The sequence below is a fragment of the Sceloporus occidentalis genome, unplaced genomic scaffold (assembly GCF_023333645.1).
Source record: "Sceloporus occidentalis isolate IW3139 unplaced genomic scaffold, rSceOcc1.0.p SCAF_412, whole genome shotgun sequence".
Taxonomy (NCBI): Eukaryota; Metazoa; Chordata; class Lepidosauria; order Squamata; family Phrynosomatidae; genus Sceloporus; species Sceloporus occidentalis.
In genome coordinates this window covers 83,584-101,660 of record NW_028317392.1, presented here as the reverse complement: position 1 = coordinate 101,660, position 18,077 = coordinate 83,584, and the positions used below count along the sequence as shown (strand labels likewise).

The 18,077-nt window shown below is 41.6% G+C and overlaps 1 protein-coding gene across 1 annotated transcript in view; it reads left to right on the top strand.

Moving 5' to 3' along the window:
• LOC149272836 (RNA-binding protein RO60-like) overlaps positions 1 to 8,137 on the top strand; it is a 142,268-nt gene extending 134,131 nt beyond the window's left edge. Inside the window, exons 7-8 of the mRNA XM_089506679.1 lie at positions 7,724 to 7,870; positions 7,985 to 8,137. Of these exons, the coding sequence (XP_089362805.1) occupies positions 7,724 to 7,870; positions 7,985 to 8,137 (300 nt within the window). The remainder of the gene's footprint in view (positions 1 to 7,723; positions 7,871 to 7,984) is intronic.
• Positions 8,138 to 18,077: the final 9,940 nt, after the last annotated feature.

The window sequence follows — 18,077 nt, the reverse complement described above, 5'->3', positions numbered from 1 at the left end:
GAATCATTCATTTTTTTACATTTCATGTTGCATTCAACCATGCAAGTCAATGGAGCCCAGCTTTCTAATCACAATGTGATTAGGAAAATATTTAAAAAATACAAAAAAAAAATATGGAATCTTTGTATCTTCCCAAAAATCTTGACATGGAAAGAGTTAAAGTAAAAGCATTTCAAATACAGAAGGGGTGTTTAATTTAAAAAAAAAAAAAATCAATGGGAAAATTGGAGTGGCTGGGCTCAAAGATAGGGCATAGGCACAGACTGACCAAAGTGGGGGGGGCGGGGCTGCGCACATCTGAAATGTGGCCTTTTATCCCCCAAACTACCACAAGCTTTGGCAAAGGCTGGTGATAGAATCTCATGCATGGAAAGGGTTCAAATATTAGCATTTGAAATATATTGGGATGTCTAGTTTTCAAAAATATATGGTTTGATGGGGTAAATTGCATTGGCCAGCTTCAAAGATACCTGAAGTAGCACACTGGGCAGAATGACCAGTTTTGGGGGGGAAAAATGAAATAGCAAAACCCTATTTGTACTTATTGCCCAATAGCTTGCAGAAAAAAGCAAAACAAACATAAAAACATTGGGTATTTCTAAACTCAGGACAAATAGTAGAATCTATTTAGCAGTTTTTTTTCATTAGCTTTTTTGCATGAGTAAAAGATTTTTCAAATAAAAGTGAGAAATTGTGGGGGAAGGTTCATTTTTTCCATCATATTTGTATTTTTTATAAGAAATTAGATAATATGATCAAAAATGGTATCTGAAGAAAGCCCTGCTTGTCATGGAAAAAAACATATGTGACTTGTGTGGCTAAATGCGTTAGGAGAAAATTCTAATCTAAACACAAGCACCGCAAAAGTGTTAAAACCGCCTCTGTCCCAAAGGGTACAAAAGGTAAAAAACAGCTTTGTCCTTACGAGGTTAAATAAAGTCCACCTGTGTGCAATATAAGTGCCACATGATCTCTGTATATATACACCTGTTCTGAAAGGCCCCAGAGTCTGCAACACTACAGAGCAAGGAGCTCTCCAAATTCTGAAGGAGCTCTAAAGCTCCGCAGCCGAGTTTGGAGTATCTCTCCATAGGACTACTTTAAGCCGTACACGCCACAGAGCTAGGCTTTACAGAAGAGTGTGCAAAAACAAAGTGATGAAGGACAGTCTGAGAAAGGTATATATGGAGAGAAACAGTGACCAATATACTTCCCTTCTTTCTTGTCACTGGTTCCGGGTACCCAGCTGCAGCCCGTACAAAACAATCTCCAAGTGTTTTTATAACAGAAAAAGGGACACTAGGGGGCGCTCGTGTACACCGGTTTGGGGAATCGAAAAAATAAAACAGAAAGAAATGATTGCGTGGTATTGTATACAAAGGTGGCGCTGTACGACTAAATAATACACTCACACTTTGCGTAAACTTTCAGGCATCATAAAACATCCAGTCCTCCAGGTAGATATATAATTGGAATATGCAAGGAAACAGAAGACACGTGGAAACCACAATGGTGTTGTACCAAGCAATAGTGTGACCCGCAAATATGGAGAGGCACTTACACTTACTACAGGGGTATCTCGCCCTTCCGATATGTATTCCTTGTATTCCTTCTCCGTGCTGTTGGATACTTTTCGTATTCCCCGGATGTGAGCTGGTGCTTTGGGATGGAATAGAGGTAAGACCACACTATATTCCAATCAAAAAAAAATTTATTTGTAGGCTATAAGCCAAAACGATAAAAAGGTATAACAAATATCCCCTCAGGGATGTTTAAAAGACCATAGATAAATAAAAAATCCGAATAAAAGAGCTCTATAAAATCCTTAAATCCTCTACGCGTTTCGTCAAATAGACGTCATCAGGAGTATTCATTGCTTGCTGTGTGTTTCTTTTTAAATGTTCCGGGCGTCATCCTAATCTGCTGGCGTCTGACGTCAGTCCGTGCGTCGTCATCGACGTGCCGTCTAGCCCTCTGACCCTCCGTGTATGCCATGGAGATGCGTGCCATAGAAAAAACATCGGTAAGTAAAAAAACTTTATTACTGCACGTTCATGCACATCAGAACATGCAGACATATCCTCTTATATTGTCCAGCAGTACCGGAGACCGGGGACACCCAGGGCCGCAACCAGGGCACACTGGGACCATCGGGCACCGCGGATAGCAATACCAGTGTCTCTTTGTATTATTTGAAGTGTATGGGATGGTACTGGATGCCGAGACTTAAAGCAAGGACAGGGGGGAGAGATTACATCCACGAAGGAAGGTATTACTCACATTTATGTTATCTCCGGTACATGAAGATTGTATTATTAAATGAATATTCTAAATTATATACTGAACAGTATATTTTTTCTTTTCCTTCCATAGGTACTTTATTGGGTTCAAAGATCTGCATATTTTGTATGGTACTAGAGACATAAAGGGATGAATATATAAAGGAATGTGGAAGAATATATATATAGTGCTGAATATATTCCGTATATCTAAGTGATAGGGTGTATGGTACTAAAGACATAAAAAAATATAAATATATGAAAAAATATGAAAACAAATAATGTGTATATATAATGCTGAATATGTTCCATCCCTATTGTCCTATGTATGTGTGAAAATTGAGAATAAATGTATACGTTACTTAATAAATGAAAATAATGATGTGATGTATGAATTTAGAAGAGAATCTAAGTGTATGTGTTATTGAATCAATGAATAAAAAAAAAAATGATGATGGAAAAAATGATAAGAAATGAAAAATAGTAATGAAAAATAGTAAAAAATGAATAATGAATAAAGATGGGTGTAAAAAATTTGTCATTGGTGTTCTTATTATTTCTTCTATTTCCATTAAATAGTGAGAGGCCAATTACATATATGTCAGTATATCTAGCTCCATATTCAAACCTCCCTTCTTAAAAGTTTTTAATTTAAAAATCCATTCGGTTTCCCGTCTTGATAGATTGTCAACCGTACTACCCCCTCTCCAATTGGGGGGGACCCAATCTATCCCTATGATCTTTAGGGTATCTAAAGAGAATTTTGGGCACATATTGCAGTGTCGGGGAACACTATGTTTGATATCCTTATTTTTTATGTTCCCGAGATGTTCTAGTACTCGTTCTTTCATCGGCCTTATCGTTCTTCCTACATATTGTAGCCCGCACCCACATTCTAATAGATACACTATGTTCTTAGTCACACAATTTATAAAGTGTTTAATGGTATATATTTGACCAGTAGATGTACCTACAAACTGATTTGTTTTTCTGGGGAGTGATATACACATTTTACAATGGCCGCATTTATGAAACCCATTTGGTTTCCTACCTATAAACATATTGGAATTTTGTACCGTTATTTGCTTTGGAAGGACACTTGGGGCCAATACTGTTTTTAACGATCCTGTCTTTTTAAAGATTATTTGTGGTCTATCTGGTATTGTCATGCCTAAAATTTAATCGTTTTTTAGTATGTGCCAATGTTTATTGATAATTTGCTTGATTTTGTTGGCTTGGGTATTGTATTGTGTAAAGAACGAGAAACTGAAGTCCCTCCCCTTTGATGTATTGAAAGACTTGTTTTTGTTCCCCAGTAATTTTTGTCTATCCACTACCTCTACTTCACGGAGGCTACTCTCTAGCTTATCTTCCGGATAGTTCTTCTCTAGAAATTTTTGTTTAATCTCTTTAGCTTTTAGTTCAAAATCCTCTCTCTTTGTACAGTTATTATTATTATTATTATTATTATCCTTTATTTATATAGCGCCAACAGTTTACGCAGCGCTTAATACAATACATAAATTCAAGGGATATGACAAGACAAGAATTGACAGACTAAGACAAACCGATACATTTGGTGGAGAGAGCCCTGCTCGCAAGCTTACAATCTAGAGGGAAATGGGGTGACAAACATAAGGCATAGAGAAAGGGTGAGAGGTATTGTGGGGGTTGTATCGATGACAAGGAAGTTCTAGCAGCTAAGATGGTATGCTTCTCTGAAGAAGTGGGTTTTTAGATGTTTCTTGAAAGTTGGGAGGGAGGGACAATGCTGAAGGTTCCTTGGGAGTAGATTCCAGAGATATGGGGCAGCTCGAGTGAAATCTTGTAGACGGGAAAAGGAAGAGGTGATGAGTGAGGAGGAGAGCCTTAGCCCATGGGAGGAACGTAGGGATCGAGTAGGAGAGTATTTGCTAATGAGGTCAGAAATGTACGGAGGAGCAGTATTATGGATGGCTTTATATGTCAGTACCAGGATCTTAAATTTAATTCTAAAGGTAATTGGGAGCCAGTGGAGGGTTTCACAGAGGGGGGAAGCAGAAGAGGAGCGACGTGCAAGGAAGATGAGCCTAGCAGCGGCATTTAGGATAGACTGTAAAGGAGAGAGTCGAGACAGTGGAGTGCCAACCAGAAGAGTGTTGCAGTAGTCAAGACGGGAAATGATAAGGGATTGAACGAGTGTTTTTGTGGATTCTTGGGTGAGGAATGGGCGGATACGAGAGATGTTTTTTAGGTGCAAGCGGCAGGATTTGGCGAGGGACTGAATGTGAGGGATGAAGGAGAGGTTTGAGTCAAGGATGACCCCAAGGCATCGGGCCTGGTTAGTAGGAGAGATAGTCGTGTTGTTAATGGTGATAGAGAATTCAGGTAGTGGAGTGGAGATGGAGGGAGGGAAGATAATGAGTTCAGTTTTAGAAAGATTAAGTTTCAGGTAGTGTTGTGACATCCATGAAGAAATAGCAGACAAGCAATTGGTAATACGGGACAGGAGAGATGGAGAGAGATCAGGAGAAGACAGGTAGATTTGGGTATCATCTGCATATAGGTGATACTGGAGGCCAAATGAGTTGATTAGTGTGCCAAGAGAGGAAGTATAAAGAGAGAACAGCAGAGGGCCAAGGACTGAACCTTGGGGGACACCAACCGAAAGTGGAAGGGGTGATGATGTCTTGCCAGAGAAGTTGACAGAGAAGGAACGGTTAGACAGATATGAGGAGATCCAGGAGAGAGCTGTATCTCGAATGCCTATAGAAGTAAGTGAGTGTAGAAGAAGGTGGTGATCAACAGTATCGAAAGCAGCAGAGAGATCCAGTAGAATTAGAATAGAGAAGTGACCTTTTGCTTTGGCAGAGAGCAAGTCATTGGAGACTTTTGTTAGAGCTGTTTCAGTAGAGTGAAGGGGTTTGAAACCAGACTGTAGAGGGTCAAGGAGGGAATTAGAGGAGAGGAAGTTAATGAGGCGGTTGTACACAATCCGTTCAAGCAGCTTAGAGATAAAAGGAAGCAGAGAGATAGGGCGGTAGTTAGTCAAACAGACGGGATCTGAGGAAGGATTCTTTAGAATTGGTGTGTTTCTTTTTACCCTCAGAAGTTGGCCCTTTGGGATGTTATTGAGCCACTGGGGGTGGTGGCAACTATTATAATTTATATACCCATTTCTGTCCGTGGGTTTACTGACAAATTTTTTACACCCATCTTTATTCATTATTCATTTTTTACTATTTTTCATTACTATTTTTCATTTCTTATCATTTTTTCCTTCATCATCATTTTTTTTTATTTATTTATTTTTTTTTTATTCATTGATTCAATAACACATACACTTAGATTCTCTTCTAAATTCATACATCACATCATTATTTTCATTTATTAAGTAACGTATACATTTATTCTCAATTTTCACACATACATAGGACAATAGGGATGGAACATATTCAGCATTATATATACACATTATTTGTTTTCATATTTTTTCATATATTTATATTTTTTTATGTCTTTAGTACCATACACCCTATCACTTAGATATACGGAATATATTCAGCACTATATATATATTCTTCCACATTCCTTTATATATTCATCCCTTTATGTCTCTAGTACCATACAAAATATGCAGATCTTTGAACCCAATAAAGTACCTATGGAAGGAAAAGAAAAAATATACTGTTCAGTATATAATTTAGAATATTCATTTAATAATACAATCTTCATGTACCGGAGATAACATAAATGTGAGTAATACCTTCCTTCGTGGATGTAATCTCTCCCCCCTGTCCTTGCTTTAAGTCTCGGCATCCAGTACCATCCCATACACTTCAAATAATACAAAGAGACACTGGTATTGCTATCCGCGGTGCCCGATGGTCCCAGTGTGCCCTGGTTGCGGCCCTGGGTGTCCCCGGTCTCCGGTACTGCTGGACAATATAAGAGGATATGTCTGCATGTTCTGATGTGCATGAACGTGCAGTAATAAAGTTTTTTTACTTACCGATGTTTTTTCTATGGCACGCATCTCCATGGCATACACGGAGGGTCAGAGGGCTAGACGGCACGTCGATGACGACGCACGGACTGACGTCAGACGCCAGCAGATTAGGATGACGCCCGGAACATTTAAAAAGAAACACACAGCAAGCAATGAATACTCCTGATGAAGTCTATTTGACGAAACGCGTAGAGGATTTAAGGATTTTATAGAGCTCTTTTATTCGGATTTTTTATTTATCTATGGTCTTTTAAACATCCCTGAGGGGATATTTGTTATACCTTTTTATCGTTTTGGCTTATAGCCTACAAATAAATTTTTTTTTGATTGGAATATAGTGTGGTCTTACCTCTATTCCATCCCAAAGCACCAGCTCACATCCGGGGAATACGAAAAGTATCCAACAGCACGGAGAAGGAATACAAGGAATACATATCGGAAGGGCGAGATACCCCTGTAGTAAGTGTAAGTGCCTCTCCATATTTGCGGGTCACACTATTGCTTGGTACAACACCATTGTGGTTTCCACGTGTCTTCTGTTTCCTTGCATATTCCAATTATATATCTACCTGGAGGACTGGATGTTTTATGATGCCTGAAAGTTTACGCAAAGTGTGAGTGTATTATTTAGTCGTACAGCGCCACCTTTGTATACAATACCACGCAATCATTTCTTTCTGTTTTATTTTTTCGATTCCCCAAACCGGTGTACACGAGCGCCCCCTAGTGTCCCTTTTACAGAAGAGTGGCCAGAATATAAGCCGTTGCTTAAAGAAAAAAGTAAACAAGTTTGCTGTTCATCCAACCTCAAATAGAGGTCTATAAGACTAAGATCCAGATCCCCGCAGCGCTGAAGGGAACCTGGATCCTCCTCTCTGGCAGAAGATGAATGTCTGCGTGATGCACACAGACAACCTCTGCTGTTGCTCTGCACTTCCGGGGAATCTATGACGGAGTGCCAACGTGACATGACCTTTCGGCGCTCCTACATAGAAGCCATGGCGGAAGTGCCAGGCAGCAGGTCTAGGTGCATCGCGCAGATGTCTGCTAGCTGCCCCCAAGAGACACCAGGGAGTCTGGAGCACAGGGGGCAAGTCTTTGAATTAATATTTACTAATAAAACAGTTTTCTTATAGGGTAGTCTTATATTCAGGCTTTTTCTTTTTTTCCTAAATTATATTCAAATTTTGTGGGGTGGTCTTATAATCGAGCAAATGCAGTAATTGTATCTGAAGAAAGCCCATATTGTCCTGAAAAGAAAATATAACTTGTGTGGGTACAGTAAATGAAAAAGAAAAACACAGCAGAAATGTTACAACAGCCATTGTCACAAAGAGTGCAAAATTTCAAAAACAGTCACAATCCACTCACTAAGGGATTAGGAAGGTAGATTCTGTCCAATTATTTCTTAATGTACTTAAAATGTATGTTTTTTTCTTTTTTTTTTCTTTTTTAGATTCCAATGGGTTGCACCGATTGTGCCCTTCCAATGATTTGGGCACTGAATACCAACACTTTGGTGGATGTCTTTATAGTATTCACTGATTGTGAAACCAACATTGAGAATGTTCACCCAGCGACAGCTTTGAGGCAATACAGAGAGGTAAATAATGTTCTATGCTATAGTGATATAGCTTCCGTTTGTATTTGGACCAACTTTTAAAAGTTTCTGTTGACTAGCATTGAACTTATATATCTGTTTTTGTTCCTTTCTTAGAAAACTGGCATTCACGCTAAACTGATAGTCTGTGGATTGACATCCAATGGATTTACAATCGCTGATCCAGATGATAGAGGGATGCTAGATATCTGTGGTTTTGATACTGCAGCACTCAATGTGATTCGAAACTTTGTCCTTGATTTTATTTAATCCACCAAAGAAGTGCAATACAGCTATGAAGCACTTAATATCATAGTAGTGTTTAATACTAATATTTGGAAAGCTTCAGCGCAACTCAAGCTAGAAAGGCTACCGTGATAGCCTTTGTTAAACATTTCATAGTATGTGAGGATATTTTCTTACAAAATTAAAACAATAAGTCTTGCTTTGCAGTTTTGACCCATTGTTGCTTTACTAGATTTGAAGTTTTTACCACTGTAGCCAGCCTTCTCTTCAGTGGGACATCTTTTAATAGAGCAAATAAAGTGGCTAAGTTGAAAAAGATGGAGCAATTGTTTTAGAAACCAAATGAATTGTCCCGGTGATTGCTGCATATTTTCTCCTAAACGTCCTGTATGTATTATGTAAGTTATTATAACGTAGGACACCACATTTTTACAGTATATAAAAATAACTTAGCAGCAGTATGCAATCCTAGAAGCAAAACATACTAATTTGCATACTGAAAGTCAACCAAACTTAGAATAACCATACCGAAAAAAAAATATGGCTTCAGTGTGTATTTCAGCATTATTAACCCCTTCAATCCCAGGGGTGTTTGGTACCTGAAGTCCCAGAGCAATTCCTCCAATCAGCCATTTATGAACAATTTTGGAACAGCCCAGAGGGCAATTTTGGTACCTACCTGATGAGTGGCACCCAGGACTGACTACCCCTTCAACTGAAGTACGTCACTGTACATATGAATAATTTATAATATGTACATTTATTTCTTAATATTTATAAACAATTTTGTAACAATGTCTTGTGGCTCTGAAACATCTGAAGTCTATCTTTTTGGGGCCCTAGGTGCTTGATCTTGATCATAAGAAAATTTAGGGAAAGATAGCTTCCTTGGTTTCTGTAGGCAAGACTTTCACAGCACATAACATCATGACATTTTGCCCTGCATATATTCCACAGTTCAAAAATGCTATCATTGGAGTCATTGAATTACAAAGTTTGTGTATGATTAAAAGGTAGTCATAACTGCAAAGTTAGAATCTTGACCTAAAACAAATAAACAAAAAGTATGATGTACTCCTAACATAGACTTTCATTGTTTTTTTTAAATATCCCTCTGATGCTGAAAACTTATCCCGCTAAGGCCCCTTAGTAGGTCACTGTTTTAGTCTGCCTTTCCATATATGTACTATTTTGGGGACTCTTCAGCTACCTATTGGTCTGATGTTTCTTTACAGTTAAGGATATGTAGTGTCGATGAATATTATGAACATCCATTTAGCGTTTTTGCCATATTGATTTTTCCTATTTATCTGCATAATCTCAGTACAAAGCCCCCAAATCGAGACAGATCTCTCAAAGACAATGGAGATGGTGCTGGGTTATTTGATCATTGTTATTGCAAAACAAAACTGGCTCCTACAAACCAAATTTGCCAACCCCCGACATATGGTGTTTCTTTGTTTTTACAATATGCATCATTAGGGTCAATGCCCATTTTTTTTTTTTTATTTAATCTCCTGCACTCATAGAATTAGGCGCTCAGACTTTTTACCTTCCTGGGTACATCTCAACATCCTATGCCATGCTTACTAACCCCGGATACGCACTCTGAAGTAACCTTCCTGGTATGATAGGAAAGCGAATTGGGAAGGACATTGGAAAGTGACGTGGTATTGAGCTATATAAAACAATTCAGGGAGTCTCACATTTTACGCTTGGAAACAAACAGAAATGTGTTTTGCAGATGTTACTCAGGACCAAGTTGACTAAGTTATCCAAAAATGTTTATAAAAGATGAGAGTTGGTACCGTGTTAGCTGTAGAATTACAGGAGACAAGTGGAGTTTGAATGATACCTTTATAACATGCCTGATGGAGGGACCTGAGAGGTCTTGAAAGCTTGCAATCTATATTTACTCAGTTAGCCAATAAAGGTATCATTCAAACTCCACTTGTCTCCAAAAATGTTTACAAATACAAGTAGAGTTGGCATGATGCCTCAAACCTATTCTACATGTATCCGGATGACCTCCTTGACAACAAACAGTACTTCCACTGAGGAGGCAAACATAACATACATAACGTGACTGAAAACATAAAATAACCATAGGTTATAGACCGAAGGCCCCAAGAGGCCCTCCTAAAGACTGAACCCATACAAAAACCCCAAGAAAAAAAGTAATTTATTAAAATTTCATTCATTCTGGCGTGGTCTGGATGGCGAACTGAATGGATGCAAGGTGCGTGCGGGAGCTCCGTGTTTAGCCAGCTTTTCAGCATTCCATCTGCATCCATCGGTGGCTATTTTCACCTTGTTACTTCATCCTGGTTGTCCCACGTACATGTCGGGTCACCGCACGAAAAAATCCACGAAAATGTCAAACTTTTTTGAGCCGAAAATCCGGAAAAAGCATGCATCTCGTTTGTCGGGCCTACCTCGTGATCAAGAGGAGGACTACAGGCCCTACCTTGTCTTCTCGCTCCAGACCTCCCTCACCATCGGATCCCCAACATGCCGATTTGGTTCAAGACACACACGCACTCACCTCACACACTATGAAGTCGCTTCTACGCGAGATGCGGGAACAACTCCGTCAGGACATCCAGGACATCGCTAATTCCATCTGCCGCGACCTGGATGGCCTGGGAGACTGCACAGATCAACTGGAGAGGCGCATGGAGGAATTCGCCGACACTCACAACACCCTTGCGGATGACCACACAGCACTTAAATCGGAGATAGCACATCTCCAGACGAAAGTGATGGATCTGGAGGACCGCTCCCGGAGGAACAACATACGCCTACGGGGCATTCCAGAGGACATAGGCCAAGAGGCCTTGCAAGATTTTGTAGTGGACCTCTTCAAACATCTCCTGGGAGAAGGTAATAACGCTGACATACGCCTAGACAGACTGCACCGTGCCGCGAGGCCCAAAGCACTATCCCTGAAATACCCTAGGGACGTTCTGACTAGGGTGCATTTTTATGATGTAAAGGAAAAGATAATGCAGGCGGCCAGACGTAAACCTGATCTCCCTCCTCGCTTTCAGAACATCATGCTTTTAACAGACCTCTCTCAACTTACCCTTCAGCGTCGCCGCTCCTTCGCTCCAGTGACGAGCCTCTTGAGATCTCATCAAATCTCCTACAGATGGGGTTACCCCATCCGTCTCATCGTTGTTAGAGATGGCTCCGCGTCTTCCATCCACACCCCGGAGGACGGCTTGGCTCTTCTGCATACATGAGGAATCGACCCGGCTGCTGATCCTGTTCCACCGCCACCTGATGCCGCGAAAGAAAAGATCTCCCCGCAGAAACAGTTGAAGAGGGACTGGTCCACGAAAACTTGAAGCCCTACGCTACTCTCCGGGACGGTAACCTCTTGATTTCTCCATGTTGTGCCTCCCGCTGCCACCAGGGTCTTGAGCGGGTCGACCACGATGTTTCCCCTATGTGAGGGTTTTTTGGGTTTTTTTTCGTTTTGTGTTCATGTTTAGCTGATTTTTCTACACGTTTTACTGTTTTTGTTTTTCATACACGCGCGCTACACACATACTTTCCATTTTCTCGCTTGCCCCCGGCTACTCCGGATTCATTTGGGCAATTCCCATCTATACGTCCCGGCTCTGACTTGCTCGAGTCTGTGACCTTTATCGCCCCATCCGTGGGCCCTAGTTGATCTCCCCCTCTGGGAAGCTGTTTACCAGCACTGTACACTTCATTACACCTTTTTCTTTTATATATATATATATATATATATATATATATATATATATATACCGTTTTTGCATACACAACTTTTTCCTTTTTTTATATATATATACATGCACATCTTCCTCGGGTTCCTACATACGGCCACGTTGCGTCACACAGTTTTTGGCTACGCGGCCTCCCGCTGGATGTGCCTATCTCACTTGCACCTCTCCACCCCCCTAGTGCTATTTACCTCTTTAGCACACCTTTTCCATATCATGTTTGGGCTCGCTGCCCTGGTTATACATTTTATTGTTTATCATATGTTATCTTTTTGTTTGTAATCAGTGATGCTTCTCCTTTGACTATTCTTTCATCTCCACACCGTTTCGTTCTGTCTGGTCGGGTGTGGTCACCCATATGTCGCTATCACATGCTCCATTCTGAGGGATTGTCTCCCCTGCGGGTCTTCTTTCACACGACAATTGTTTTTTTTTTTTTACACTTTATACCTATGGCTGAATTGATCTTACTCTCCATAAGAAGAGGAACTCCCTGTGGTCTGAAGTCAAGTTACATAAAGCCAATATCGTATGTGTCCAAGAAACTCACTTTAAAAAGTCTAGTACGGTTAATTTATTTTCCAAACTCTTTCCCTGGCAATACCATTCCATGGCCACCTCTAAAAAGGCGGGAGTCTCGCTCCTTTTCTCAAACACCTTCTCATTTTCCTTGATACGTAAATGCCCTGACCCGCAGGGACGCTACCTCATCTTGGTGTGCGACATTAATTCCGTCCGATACACTATAGCCTCTTTTTATGCCCCTAACACCTGAACATTCTTCAGTTCGTTTTTATCTACACTAGATGCTTTAAAACAGGGTCAGGTCATCCTATGTGGCGACTTGAATGCGGCTCTTCATCCCCAACTGGACAGCTCCACCTTCAGACACTCCACACACACCTCCCGCACACATGCGCTTGGCTCCGCTATGTCCTCTTTATTACACTTCAACCAACTATTTGACGCCTGGAGGGTCCTACACCCCTCTGAACGCGATTACACGTATTGAGTGCCACACTCATCGTATTCCCGTATAGATTACATTTTTCTAGATAAATTTACTCTCCAATCGGCCAAGTCGTGCTCCATAGGGTCCATATCCTGGTCTGACCATGCCCCGCTTATACTTACCCTTGCGCTTTCTTATCCCATCTCGGGCAGTTGGCGCCTTTATGACAGCCTGCTGTCACATCCGGCGCATAAGGAACAAATTCAGACGCATCTCACTAATTACTTTCTTGACAACGCCTCCCCTGACTCCTCTGTGGAGACGGTCTGGAATGCTCATAAAGCAGTCATGCGCGGCCGGCTGATCAGTTTAGCCTCCCACCTTAAGAAAAAATATCTTGCTGATAAAACTTCCCTTCTCATGCAACTTCACGATTCTGAGACTCTTCACAAATGCCGCCCGACTGATTCCCTAATGCGCAATATCAAACACATTAAATCCCAATTGTCGGAGATTAACGCCCGCTCCACGGCATAAATGCTGATGAAGCTTAAACAGAAGTTTTATGCGAAAGGCAATAAAGCTGACTCTCTTTTGGCTAGAAAACTTAGGCACACTATTTCTTTATCCCGCCCTTCTCACATCCTTGACGCTACGGGTCGCGAGATTCGCAACCCTTCTCAAATGGTTGAGACTTTCGCCACCTACTACTCCAAATTATAGAACCTACAACATGACACTACCCTCTCTCAACCCTCACTAGCGGACATTAATGCTTATTTAGATTCTACACACTTACCCATCCTCACACCTGAGATTTCTGAGCCTCTTGCCACGCCTATTGAGTTGAGGGAGATCGAAAGAGCTGTGTGCCAGCTTAAAAAGGGTTCAGCCCCGGGTCCAGATGGATTCACTGCCGCGTATTATCGCTCTTTCTTACCTACTTTAGGGCCTCATTTACTTTCTCTTTTCCGTTCCTTTATGTCGTCTGGCACTATTCTTTCTGAGAACCTTAGAGCACATGTAGTTACTTTGCCTAAACCCGGTAAGCCACCCACAGTATGCCCTAATTTCCGTTCCATTTCTCTCCTCAACACCGACCTCAAGATTTACGCGAAAATTCTAGCAAATAGACTGGCCCCTCTACTGCCCTCCCTTCTGCACCCTGATCAGGTCGGCTTTGTTTTGGGTCGCCAGCCTTCCGACAATACCCGCAAGTTCCTGAATTCCCTTTGGGATGCAGCCAAACACAAACGCCCCAGCCTTGTTATTTCTTTCGACGCCGAAAAGGCGTTCGATAGACTCCATTGGCAATTTCTGTCGCGTGTTCTGCACAAATTTAATTTTCCCCCTCCATTTATTCAAGCGGCCCTAGCACTCTACACAGCTCCCACCGCTTGCATCTCGATGATGGGTTTCCTCTCCTCCCCGTTTTCCATTACGAATGGTACCCGTCAGGGATGCCCCCTATCCCCCTTACTTTATACGCTCGCACTCGAACCCTTAGCGGCCAACATACACTCGGACCCCCGGATCTGTGGATTTCCGTTACCTAATGGCGATACTAGCAAGCTCGGACTGTTCGCGGATGACATTCTGGCATCGGTCACCTCCCCGGAGCGATCCCTCCCCGCTCTTTTCTCTCAATTCTCCCACTTCTCTAAAGTCTCCTATCACTCTATCAACATTTCTAAGATGCAGGCGATGTGTCTCCATCTGGACCCGGGTAGCAAGGCTCATCTCTCCTCCGCTTACAAGTTCGAGTGGAGGTCCTCCCACCTCTCCTATCTGGGTATTCGCTTACCCAAGTCACTTCACGACTTAAACACTCTTAATTTAGTGAAGGTTTGGGACTCTGTGAGGAGGGACATTGTTAGGTGGCGTGGCTATGAGCTCTCTTGGCTGGGCAGGGTAAATGCCTTAAAAATGACAGCCCTCCCGAAATTACTTTATGTGCTTCGGACAGTTCCGGTTAAACCCCCAAGGGGGCTCCTACACTCTATTCAGAAGTTTTTTGTTTCCTTCACGTATGTCAGGAGTAGGTCCAGAGTAGCGAATCATACCCGTTACCTTCAAGGTGGTCTTGGCGTCCCCCACATAGAATCTTACCATGAGGCTTGCATTCTTGCTCAGACACTTCCCTTTCTTTCCTCCACCCGCCCTCCAATTTGGACCGTTCAGGAAAATAGTGTCATCTCTCCTCTCACTATTGACCAACTATTGTGGCTACCCCGCTCTAAGCGCCCGCGCCTTCTGCCTCTGCCCCCGACAACTAGGCACACTATTGACACATGGGACAAGGTGGCCAAGCGTTTTCCTACTCTGCATCGCCTCACACGTATCACTCCTTTATGGATTCTAGAGCTGCTCATCCCTGATTTTACAATCTCCCATTGGGTGGTCCGCCCTGGTCGTTCCACGTTAGGGGACATATACACAGACGGGGTATTGCTCCCCTTCTCACACTTCACTTCTACACACGGCGTCCCTCGGCAAGACTTCTTCCGTTACCTCCAGCTCCGTCATACGCTGGGCTCTCTGCCTTCCCCCGTGTGCCACTCTACCCCGTTTCTACATCAATTGGTCTCCCTACGTGACTCAGCTCCCAGGTTTCAAGGGGCCATCTCCATCTGGTATTCGCTTTTTCTCTGCCCGTAAATTGCCTCGTATGCTTGCCTGGGAAAGGGAGCTGCGCACGGAATTTCCATTGGAAGCCTGGCTGGAGGCGAAGGAGGCGATGCGGGGGGTCACCCACTGCACCAACCACCTGGAGCTTCAAAAGAAGCTCAGCTGCCGCTGGTATCTCACCCCGGTCCGTCTCTCACACATGTGGCCTACCCAATCCAAACTTTGCTGGAGAGGTTGTGGACACTCGGGGTCCATGCTTCATATATGGTGGAGCTGTCCAGTCCTGAAGCCGCTTTGGACGGAAATATTCACCCTGTTACGCCACATTTTTCACTGCCCTTTTGATTTTCTCCCGGAGTTTGCGTTACTCCATTTATTTCCCGAACCTATCCCTCCCTCGACACGTAAACTTCTTATACACGTTCTCATAGCCACTAAACTTTGTATTGCTAAACGATGGAAGGCGCCTCTCCCTCCTGCCCCCGCCGAAATAGTTACCACTGTTGAAAGACACAGGGTTTTGGAGAAAATGTCTCACGACTCGTCCTGCACCTCACACTTATACACAAAAATCTGGACCCCCTGGCTCTCTAGTCAGGTTCTCTCTGAATATTGTTGACTATTTGATCTTGACCACACCCGAGCAGTACCTTGACATATTGATATTTTGCCGTTCTCATATATATCGTCCTCTGCTCCGCACTGTGCAGGAGCTCTACTGTACTCCCTGTCTGCAGGACGTCTCATACATTCATCATTTTTGCTGCCCCGCGGTTTCAACCACATGATATATCACTGATCTGTTCTAGTTCTTTTTTGTTACTGTTACTTTTATTTTTGCTTTCGTGAGCATTTGTTTTCTGCATCTCCATACACCACACGATGTTTATTCTACATTGTATTACATGTGTTCACGCATCAGTTGCGTTATTGTTGCTGGATATGTTTAGAAAAAATATAAAATCCGTCGTCAGTCTCGTCTCTGACGTATGCATAGATCTGCTGAGGGAGGTCATCTTTTTCATTATTTTTTCCTTTTTTCTTTTTGTTACCATTCATTATGCTGCTCATGTGATGACATTTCCGTCCTGCGTGACGGCTGTTATTTGCCATTTGTGACGTGTCTCCCCATTTGTACCATGACTCTGACGAATAAAACCTTTTAAATTCAAAAAAAAATAAATTCATTCATTCTGACACCAAGGCTAGAATAATTTCCAATTTTAAGGCAGGCTCATATTTGCAGTTTTAATGCTCTGACACCAATGCCAAAGCTGCAGAAGATAAGGGGCAAAAAAAGGTATGGAACGTGGAAACACAAGACCAGTTAGCCGCCCTCAAAATGTCTGCCAGGCTGCACCCCTGACCGAATGTGCCCCAAAGAATCCCTCAATGTTTGTCTTTGTCTTGAATATCTAAACTTCTCCAGTGACCAAACAGCAACCAAGACCATAGCTTCTATGTCTTATTAAGCAGGTTTATTCGATAACAAATTATCAATACATACAGTACCGATGCTGGAACAAATGGTGATAAAAGGTACTATAGGCTCAGTATTCTTGATGAGATGAAGATGTGAGCGTGGAAAGATACCTTGCCCTTGTAACCATGCATATTTATAGCCCTTTACATTTGGTTAGGGTATATGTTATGGAATCCTATTGGAGCAGTCATATGATACACCGGCATTCCACAGAAGACCCTCGAAGCTACGTCACATAATTGATACCATATGTTCCTAGCACTCAAGTTGCATTCAGGCCTAAAATGTGCAGAACAAAATAAAAAGTATAAAAATTATTTCTTACATTTCCCCCTGTTTATGGTTATGTACCAAAAATAAATGCTTGCTGTCCATTCATACAACATTCGTATCACATTCGTATCACATTCAGTGAGTGAAGGAAGATATGTAGACGATAATATTATAAAAAAGGATATGTGGAAGACTGATGCATCCTACGTCTTAAAGTTTCCCTTAATATGATCTCTCCCTGCTTTACCTTTTCTTGAATAGCTAAATACGATTTTCTTATTCTACATAATAAACATATTGTAAAAATAATACATATAAAAGATACAAATAAGACAATAATAAATGGGTGTAAACAAAACATTGGTGACAGCGGAGCCAACAGATGATTTTGCCATAATTTCTGTTGACTTTTTCAAAGTTTTTCCACCAAGATGTACCTGAAACTATTGACCATTCATGTTCTATGTTTTTGAGTTTACCTTGCTCATGCTGAAATACAATCTGTGCTTCTTTTAATTGTTTTTGTAAGATATTAAAAAATCCTACATCTTTCCTAATCTCATTTGCCCACTTTTGCCATGGAAATTCACTTGTGATAAATTAAACTGTAATGGCAAAACATTTAATTTTTGAGAATTAATTTGAGAAACATTAATCTGAGTTCCATATATATAGATTGTTATTGGATCGCCATCAATACAATGCAGACCTTTTGATATTTCTGTATACGTACATTTAGGAAACATCGCTTTAATCAATTCCCCATTAGACATTACCTGTACACAAACTCTACCTTTCTCTATAGACGTAACAAGATAATTAGATGTTTTCACACTCTGAATTGTACCTGAACATGAGCTCTGGTTATGAAAA